The sequence below is a fragment of the Limulus polyphemus genome, unplaced genomic scaffold (genome assembly GCF_000517525.1).
Source record: "Limulus polyphemus unplaced genomic scaffold, Limulus_polyphemus-2.1.2 Scaffold88, whole genome shotgun sequence".
NCBI lineage: Eukaryota > Metazoa > Arthropoda > Merostomata > Xiphosura > Limulidae > Limulus > Limulus polyphemus.
The window spans coordinates 162,033-172,766 of record NW_013665698.1 but is presented as its reverse complement, the minus strand read 5'-3'; the positions used below and the strand labels follow the sequence as shown (position 1 = coordinate 172,766).

Below are 10,734 nucleotides of genomic sequence, written 5' to 3'. Positions count from 1 at the left end.
TTGTTCAGAGCCGATCCAATAAACATCGCAAGTGTTTGAATATTGATCATTCTTCTGGGATGTTTGGAATTTAGCAGTATACTGTACAGGCATACAAAGATAACTGCCTACTTAATCTGGAATATCAAGGTGCCTGTTATTGCAAGATTTATTTTGGTTACAAATAGTAGAAAAAAAAAAGAAAGAGACTGAAAAGGTCTGCCCTTAATTATGCAGTGCCCATTGATTCAAGGTGCCCATTAATCAAAGTTCTACTGTATCTTTATAATAAAATTAAGGTTCTATTCATTGAAATGTGAAAAAACTCACCAATGAAAGGCTCTGCTAACTTCTCATCACCACACCAAGATTCATTACTCTGCAGGCATAAAATAACTCTAACATCACTAAAGCCTTCTTGTGGTGGTTTTAGGTAAACAACTGTATTCTTCTGCTCAACTTCAAGTAATGCTTGTTGTTGCCACTTATCTGTTTCTTTAACTCTAGCTTCAACCTAATAGAAGGATAATTAAAAAGCATTCATTTTAAAAACAATCATTCATCTTCTCTGAAAATGTTTTTCTTCTGTCCTCAAGTTTCATACCACACCATGAAAAACAATTTTCTGTAATTTAAAATGTTCACAGTAATAACTTTAAATATCCATATAATTTGAAATATTTGAGATAACAAGAAATATAAGCAAATCAATTATAAATTAAAACAAAAAGAATATTGTGCATTTTCTTATCCTTATTTAAATTTTCCCATTTCATAAATTAAAAACAATATAATACATACTTTGATCCATATGAAACATATTTATGTTTGACAATGATAAGACATACATGAAAAATAAAAATTTTAAGATTATATGCATATATTTGAAACTAATTTAAATCTTAAATAAAGTGAAGAAATTTTGATCATAATTTAGGACAAAGCTGATGACCCAAATTACAGGTATGATAGGCCACACCTCTAATTTGGGTAGTCAGGTCTGTCCTACATCATGAACAAAATCTCTTCGTTTTACTGTTGATTTAAATTATTTTGAAATATATGTATATAATCTTAAATGTTTATATTTTCTATGAATGTGTTATCATTGTCAAACATAAATATGTTTCATATGAATCAATATATGTATTATTCTTAATTTATGAAATGGGATAGCTTAAATAAGGCCTATCATAATACTGTTTTATACACATTATTTTTAGAATGTAAAAAGAAAAACAATATTGCAAATGCTACTTACCTTTGCAACCAGTTTAAGCATTTTAGAATCCACAATGAAAGAGAGTGAGTAAGTCTCCCTGTTGAATTGAGCATCAGTTGCACGAGGCATATCTGAAAGAAAATCAAAAATATTTAAAAATTATTTTTTGCTATCTCTGGCAAAATTATTACTTAACAGATCTTATTTCATTTTGCTTAGCATTTACTCACTGCTTTCTGAGACAAGAAATTATGAGTTGCCTTTGTTTTGATACCTCACACAGTTTTCTGCTACATCAACCAAGGAAGCAAATATTGTTTATATATATACATATAATTATTATTAACTCCTGATCAAAGCAAGCTATCTACATAGATCAGAAATAAAAACTTACCCAGTAATTAATACTGTTAACTTAATACATTGGTATAACTATTAGTATACAGTATCATAAAACAACAACGTACAATAATTAGAATGTAATGATCATCAGGTGGGCACACTTGCAATTAGGAATATGTTTGGTTGTGACCGAGCTATGTTCACTGTGGGCTATATTCTTTCCAGTTATCTATCAGTTAGCTGTTTTACCACATTTATTCAAGAAAAGCTACTTATTTCTACTTTGAAAGTGAAGAAAAAAAAAATGGTCTCTTACCTTTTATGTTAACTGTAAAGAAAGAAAAAATAATAAAATTGAGAATAAAGCATGTAATAGAAGACTAAAAATAAACAAAAATATGTATATACAGTTATAAAAAAAGCATGCTTCATCTTATTTTGGAATTTTACAAGTTGCAGGAAAAAGTGACTGTTATTTCACAAATCCAGTAAAACTATTATAATAATTACAAGATAATTATATTATAAACAATTATTTTATTAATCTATATAGATATATCTTTACAAGAAAGAACCAATAAAATAAATACATTTCTACTGCTATGGAGCAAAAGTATGGTTAATTATATACATATGATACAAAATCTTATAAAAAGTAGACAAAAACAAAACTATACATTTATATTATATATAATATAAAAATTATTTATTATATATATGTAACTTATTTGACATCACAGTTTCAATTTTAAACCTTTCATGCATAAATCTTAGTCAAAATTGTTTCAGGACAAAATTTTATATGAACTGAGTTATAACAATTACATAAATATATGAAGCAAAATATTTCAATATAGGAAAGATATATATGCCAGTAATTAGCAAATGACTTTTCTTCATTCAATTTTAACAACTTTATCCCATTATGACTAGTTCTTATTGTTTAATGAATCATTTCCAAATCAAATAAAAAACTTGCCTTTAGTAGTAACTGAAATTTCATCAGAGTAAGAACTGTATCCACGTGGGTTTACTGCCATAACTTTGAAATTATATTCTGTCTTTGACTGTAAGCCTGCAAGTAGACAATATATATACATATGTTCAAAAGGCTTAGATCTGAAAATGACACACACTCAAAAAAAAATTGATATAAACCAACATTCAAGACGTGATGCTGCTGAACAGAGTTCTACACGTTCAGCTCAGCTATGTCCGTACATTATAAAAAGGACAGTTAGTCGTATTATTTAAAAACAAAATTAATTTTAACAGTAGACGAGTTTTGCTTTTATTGATTACAACATTTTGATCTGTAGCAGGTTCCTCACTAAACATTAATTATTTTATTCATTTCCCTATGGCTAGTATTAGTTGTTCAAAATTATATTTGAATCCTAGGAGTCTTTGACTGTATGTTTAAGAACATGCTTAAACGTGGATAAATTTTCTTTCACTTCCCTCATCAATAATATAAAGGGTAGACGTCATAAGTTACTTTTAAATAGAAAATTTTAAATCTAGGCAATATTTAAGCCAGTAAATGAATGTAGAAGACAACGAGATTCAAACGGATTTACATACGGAGCAATTTAAAATGATCAGTTAATTACTTTATTCGTAGAAATAATGTAAAAGTAATATATAAAGTGCACTTTCAAGATTGCTTTTTATTTTTAATATGAATGACAAAAGACGAGAATTTAGCATGTTACATGATATTTAATTAGAAGTATAAAGAAAACAGAGATATGATAATTTGAAGTAGCTCATATTTCTATTTCTAACGGAACTTACTTCGGTAAGCTCGACTAAAGACGAATGTACTGCAACTAATAAAATTAATTGGTCCTTAATTAATTCACTCGCCTGTGATTTGACAAGGATTGTGACTTCGACATGACTCATTTTTTGTCTGCATGGTTTCGAGATTTATGTAGTTGACAAGAAACTCTGTGTTGGAAAATCCTCCATTAAATCCTTCAGACCATTGCAAAGTGACTCTGTCGAAGCTTATGTCCACAACATCTAACATAGAAGGTCTATCTGGAGCACCTGAAAGGGACATGACATACATGTACATTCACAGTATTTGCGCTAAAAAAACATTCGATTTTGGAACAAAATATAGGTCTTAAAAGAAGTTCAATGAATTTACTAAAGAAGTTTGAAGAAGAAAACTCGTCAAGTTTTAAATGTGTTTAATTAATAGCGACAGCAAATTTGTGACGATTTTTTTATTTATTTGGATTAGGTTTTGTACTTTTAGAGAGTGTCATTTAATTGCATACATTTAAACGTTATGCAGATACCGTCAAGTATATAGCGCCAATGCCGACAGAAAAGAACACATTTTCTTCTCAGTACATGAGGGATACAAAATTCACAAAACGATGATTTTCCTTATATCATTAATGTATTAATTTTGGTTCTTATATCAACTTTAACTAGATAGCTACAAAACAATTTCTACTTGCACATACTCTTTGTTACTAGTTTTATAATTGTTTTTTCGTCATCTCCAACTTGATTCCACGCTCGACATGTGTAGTCTCCAAAGTCAGATGTCCTGATGTCTTTAATCGAGAGAATTCCAACGTAGACGTCATCTCCGAGATCTGTGACATTAGTAGAGTAGCTACCATAATTATCCACAATTCTTCCTTTATAGAACCATTCAAAACTAGGTAATGGGTAAGCCTGCATTTTACACTGTAGAATAGCTGTCTCGCTAACATCAAACGCAACTCTGTTGTATGTGTGACGGACAATAGGTGAATCTGAAAGTATTGAACATATATCGGTAAATAACTTTTTTCATTCATAATTTTATCAAAATAGATAAAATAAAATCAAGTTTTTAAAAATGTTGTTAATAAGATTTAAATTAAATGTGTTAATCTGTAATTAAGTGCGATTTCATCGTCAAAATAAGACGCTGCCTCAAATTTAGTGAAGTATATCAAGCAAAAGTATGTCTTACGTTTAATTCTTAAATTCATTTCCGATCTCGCTGGTTCTCCAACACCATTTTCAAACACACAGCTATAGCGCCCTCTATCAGAGGGTGAAAGAGAAGTATCCCTTTTCTGTGGACCATCAAAGTAGAGTGTACTCTGCACAGAAAATGCATCATTGTCTTCAAGATGACTTGTCGTGTCGACGCGGAAAAATTCACTGTTGTCAGTAATTTCTTTTCCGTTTCGAAGCCATCTGACAAGCGGTTTTGGTTTACCTCGAGCTTTACATGTAATACTGAAACCTTCGTCACCATCTTCCTTGACAACTTGCGGGCGTAAAGAAAGCAGGACTGACGGTGGTTCTGTAATCAGTAACATATATACACTTATTATAGGTTGCAATAGCTGTAATCTCTAAATAAGTTAAAATTGTACTTTTTGTTATAGAAAATTCATTAGCAAAAGCTGTTGTGTCAAATTGAACTTGTTTTGAGCAACTGCGAAGCAGTTTTCACTAATGGTAGTTTTACAGGTGAAGGCATTAACAACAGCGAAAAAAATTATTTGATGGGCTACACAGTTCTTGCTGAAATGCTATTTGCTTATACATTATAGACTTTAATATTCCACAAATATTTGGACATATCAAGTTTAGTAAAACAATCGCAAAAACTTTAAAAAATTGAATATTGCTAATATCAAAACCTTTTCCATATTTTATTGCCATTTAACACCAAATTAAGACTTTATAATACTATAAAGACTTACGGTATAAGATAACATTAACCATGATCTGACATTACTCATAAAAAATTCTCCAGTGGATCAACGGTAAGTTTATGGGCTTACAACGCTAAAATCCGGGGTTCGATTCCCCATAGTGGATAGAAAGCAAAATAGTCTATTGTGTAGCTTTGTGCTAAAAACAACAACAAACAAATAAATAAGAAAAAAATAAACAAACTTATAAACATCCCGCGCCAACTTGTCTTGAATTTAGACAAATGATATTCAAATATAATGTATCTGGATTAACTGATAGAGTGAGTGTGAACACCTAAATAAAGTTATCGAACTACCAAAATATACTGCTACTACATACCACCCACCTTAATACAACATGACATTATGTTAAATATGGTGCCGAAGAGATGCAGTACTTTTACTAACCTTGCACTGTCAGGTATACTGAAGATGGGACTCCACGACCCAAACTGTTTTCAGCTTGACAGAAATATTCTCCTTCATGGCTGATATGAACGGGTAGGATTGTATAATTAACAGTTCTCCCTAGAACTACGTTTTCTTGTCCTGCTCGCCACCATCGAAATTCAGGCTGAGGCCAACCTTCTGGATTAGCAACACAAGAGAGAGTGAAGGGTGTACCAGATGTGGCCACGGGATTAACCGGGAAGATTGTTGCAACACCAGGTTTGTCTGTAAAATGGATAGTGAGGATTTCAATAAAACCAAATATATTACAAGAACTTTCCCTTATTGGAACAATAACTAATTATTAATCAGTCGCACACGAGAAATAAAGGTATAAACAACAGTACATAAGATAAGTTAGCTTAAGGAATTCGTTACTCACGCTTGATTACAATTTGGACAATACCACTGCCAGACATTTCTTTCTGTGTAATGGATCCGGATGGTCTTAGCATGTTAGTTGCTTTACAAGCATATTTTCCCGTGTCGTGAATTGTAACTCTATTTAGCCGCAAGATGTCGCCAGTTTGTCTGAAGAAAGCGTCATCCACTTTTAGCCACTGTATAGAATGAGGAGTGGGATTCGAGTCAACCTTACAAGTAACCGTCAACGATTCTCCCAATATTACTTCTCGTAAAGGCTCAACTGTGACTTTAGGTCCATCTAAAAATAAAAATTCGAAAACTGTTTATTAGCTCAATAACATCAGTTGTATAGATTTAGTGTTTTGTACATGATAAATGTTATTTTTTGCCTTACATAAGGATGTAATTGCAGATGAATTGGGTTTCGCAACTTTGATTTTTTCTTTAAAGTAACCGAATATTGCAATTCCTCATCTTTAAATACAGTATGTTAATTATTTATTTTAAATATTAGAAAAAATGGGTGAAAACGTCAAACTAATAATAATTAAGTTTGCTAATTACCATTCAATGTTTTTTTTTATAAATGTAATAGACACCCCTGCAACATTTTTATAAACATTTCTATCAGTTATTCCCGGGTTTGCATTTAATGATAAATATTTCAAGTATTCACCCTTCTTCTGGGTTATATGCCTAATAACAATCACTCATGCTTTTGTGCCCCAAATCCCATTAATAACACTGATAAAACACAAAAGGCTGGGCATGTACAGCTTACACATATTAACAACAAAAGACAAGTCGAGTACGGCGACGTTCTTTGTAAATAAACAGTTACATTCACCATAAGGTTGATGTACTCACATAAGGGATAACGTTTTTAATAATAATAATAATAATAAAATCTAGACAGTTGTATGTTGAAATAACAAACTGATTTGAAAAAATAATTATCACGTTCTTGTAATCGCCACTATTTCGTAAGTACAAAACTTCATTTCATCTTGCCACTATAACAGTAAACAAAACTAACAGAAACAGTTCATTTCATCTTGCCACTATAACAGTAAACAAAACTAACAGAAACAGTTCATTTCATCTTGCCACTATAACAGTAAACAAAACTAACAGAAACAGTTTATTTCATCTTGCCACTATAACAGTAAACAAAACTAACAGAAACAGTTCATTTCATCTTGCCACTATAACAGTAAACAAAACTAACAGAAACAGTTCATTTCATCTTGCCACTATAACAGTAAACAAAACTAACAGAAACTTTTAATGTACAAAAACCGTCCCTATAACCGTCTGTAAAACAAGGTTGGATCAATCCATGAATCCAAGATGTGGAAAACTGAAAGCATGCTCGATACAGTATTATTCTTATTTGTTTTCACCTGATATTATTTCATTGGTCTATATAACTAAATCAAAGTTAAGTTTCACAGTTTATTAAGAAGTTAAGCCTATTATTTTAAGCTGATTTGATGCCAACTTTATAACTTTATACTGTCCTTATTCTGCTTTCCTACACCAATGGTCCCCCGGTGGGACAGCGGTAAGTCTTCGAATTTACAACGCTAAAATCAGGGGTTCAATTCCCCTCGCTGGATACAGCAGATAGCCCGATGTGGCTTTGCTATAAGAAAACACATGCACACCTTACAGCAATGTTTTTATATATTTGCATATATTTTATTTTAATATCCATAAAAAAGTTGTATTTTTCTTCAAGTAAACAGTCATTTTATGAACGATGAAGTTAAATTAATAATTCAAGCTGGTCTAACTAACTTGACTAATCACATAGATAAACAATAACAGTCCTTTGATTTAACTGAAAATACTCACAAAGCACTGAGAGTTCCAGCTTAGCTTCACTGGTCAAGCCGAAACCATTGTCAACGCTGCAAACGTACTGTCCGCTATCTTCGTGTGTAACAGCTGGAATGGTGTGGTTTGGAGAAGTTGACAACAGTTGACCGTCTTTCATCCACCTGATAGACCGAACGGGAGGGTTGGCAACAGCAGAACACATCAAATGTGCATCTTGATCCGTTAAAACATTCAGGGGATTATAAAGCCCTACAGTTACTCGTGGTGCGTCTGAAAAAATGAAGATGTTATCAAACATGAAATGTTCGTAACACAACTTTTTGTAATATCACATCAAGAATAAATATTTATGTTGTTTTCTTATACTATTTGACTTGGAAGATATACTTATTCTGATTCTGTTAGAAAAAGTTAAGAAGATGCAGCCATAAAAACAGTCACATTGTAAAACGTTTTCTTTAAACTTCTGCGTACTCAAACACTAAAATTGCATTTAATTTATCTATAAACATTAATTTATTCATCTCAACTCTTAATGTGTTGTATGAAAATATAACAAAAGTTTAATAGTACTGGTGATAAAAAAAATTAGTAAAAACATACAGTGAACAGTAAGTTTGACCGTAGCCATCATCCTTTGTTCCTCTCGGATTGCCCGATTCCACACAGTACACCGGTAAGTGGCGCCATCATCGTCCATTCCAGGATTAATGGTCAGTACGTTTGTTGTAGGTTTATCCCGTGACTCGCTGTTTGTAACTTGTCCATGTACAAGAATACCCTGACGATACCACTGAATCACAGGGTCAGGAGATCCACCTTGGCTGGAACAGGTTAAATCAAATGGTTCCTCTTCTCGGGCGGTAGGGTTGTTAGGCATCACAACTGGGGGACCTGGAGGAACTATAAATAATTTTTTCTTCTAAATTTTTTATTTATAATCTGTTGAAATACATTTTATTGGAATGCTATTTTGTGACTGTTTGTATAACATCCTTTTTTGTCCGTCTGTTCAGTTATTATAATTCCATATAAAAATGCTCCCTCTGTAGCTGAGCGGTAAATTTGCAGGTTTATAACTCAAAAATAGAATTACGATACATGCAATGGACAGTTTGTTTGTTATGGACTTCGCGCAAAGCATTACGAGGGCTATCTGCGCTAGCCGTCCCTAATTTAGCAGCTAGTTATCACCACCAACCGCCAACTCTTTCACCAACAAATAGTGGGATTGACGCCCTCACGGCTGAATAGACTAGTATGTTTTGTGTGACGGGGATTTGATCCCACGACCTGCAGATTGCGAGTCGTGCGCCCTAACCACTTGGCCATGCCGGACAGAATGGACAGAGCACAGATATCCCATTTTCTAGTTTTGCGTTTAACAACAAACAAAATTATATTTTAATAAATGGTTTTGGGACAGCCATGCTTCGACGCTAACATAAAAATGAATCAATTCCTATGTGTTTAATTTCCACAAAATCACACTTCACACTTTGGGGACATCGGTACGCAAAAGTTCTCATTTTTCAATCAGGGAAGATCAGGTGGGTGCTGTTGGCTAGCTACCTTTCCTCTAGTATATCAATTCAAACTTAGGGATGGCTCTGAGCAGATAGTCCTGTGTGTACTTTTGTGCGAATATTTTCAAAATCAACAATTTATACTTTAATGATAACGTCTTCGCTATCGTTGGCTGAGGCCAATCTTATGTGTCGCTGAGTCAACATTTATCAAAATATCTATAAATAACAGTGACAAGAACAAATAGCTGTTTGTCTAGACGCAAAAATACCAGATCCCGAAATGGGCAGTATTCACTCGGAACGATATTTATTACACATGTCTTGGTTGAGTACCTTGGCACTCTGGTAGGGTATTTTTACCATAGCAATAATATTTAGGTTTAATAGAATATGAATACAGTTATGCAAATTCAGTGTTTGAAACAGCCGTTCCTCAATCTTTCTTTCAAAGCAATGTATTAAATTTACCAGTTTTATTATATACTTTCAGGCAAAACTACTTTTCATACGCTACTGAAAGGAATAATACATTATTCATTATACTGTGGGTCACGTAAACCCAGTCTTGAATAATTCAAAATATATGCAGTTAGATAACGTATACTGGGGCCAGTTTCCTTTTTATATTCCAAAGAAGTTATCGTATATACTCATAGAGAGCTGGTTAAGCTGACTTTAATTTTTAAACTTGTATATTTATTCACCAAGGTCAAATTTGGGTTGGCAGGTAAATATGCAGACGAATATATTCTGAACAACTACATACTTCGCAGGTAGCAGCTGTAATTATGTAGCTATATCAAGACATTATGATTCGGCACACCAGCTGCTTACTTGTACATATAATTAACAGTTATTTATCTGTTTTTTAAAGCGATTTCCTGAAGCATAATGCCTTATGTGAACATTATGAAGATTTATTTTCTAAACAGTTCTTGGAGTTCGAAAGGTCATGATTAAATGCGTCTTTTGCAAGTCTAGTATGCCATTAATTATATTACTAAACCGTGTTTCGATAAATGTCCATTTCAATGCAATGACGTATTATAAACATTTTGAAAACTCAATTAAGTGTTGAATACGAAGCATGAACGATTGTAAAGTTAAAGCTAAATATATATATGTAAATGCGCATAGAATTTAAGAGCTGCAACCACAAGTCCTGAAATACAAGTATTTTGATTGTATTACAAGTTGCAGCTTTTAAAGAAAGTAAGATTTGTATTTAGAATAGATACAGTTAGAACAGTTTCGATCACTGGTGCAATTATTAAAATATTAA

The 10,734-nt window shown here is 32.4% G+C and overlaps 1 protein-coding gene across 2 annotated transcripts in view; it reads right to left on the bottom strand.

Annotated features, from left to right (window-relative positions):
- LOC106468363 (hemicentin-2-like) overlaps window positions 1–10,734 on the bottom strand; it is a 65,230-nt gene that overhangs the window by 7,263 nt on the left and 47,233 nt on the right. For both annotated transcript variants that reach the window (XM_022397345.1, XM_022397348.1), the window contains exons 3-13: window positions 8,527–8,826; window positions 7,939–8,193; window positions 6,098–6,379; window positions 5,674–5,940; window positions 4,527–4,865; window positions 4,027–4,323; window positions 3,413–3,598; window positions 2,523–2,618; window positions 1,860–1,871; window positions 1,241–1,332; window positions 310–493 (exon numbers count right to left, since the gene is read on the bottom strand). In XM_022397345.1, the coding sequence (XP_022253053.1) occupies window positions 310–493; window positions 1,241–1,332; window positions 1,860–1,871; window positions 2,523–2,618; window positions 3,413–3,598; window positions 4,027–4,323; window positions 4,527–4,865; window positions 5,674–5,940; window positions 6,098–6,379; window positions 7,939–8,193; window positions 8,527–8,826 (2,310 nt within the window). The remainder of the gene's footprint in view (window positions 1–309; window positions 494–1,240; window positions 1,333–1,859; window positions 1,872–2,522; window positions 2,619–3,412; window positions 3,599–4,026; window positions 4,324–4,526; window positions 4,866–5,673; window positions 5,941–6,097; window positions 6,380–7,938; window positions 8,194–8,526; window positions 8,827–10,734) is intronic.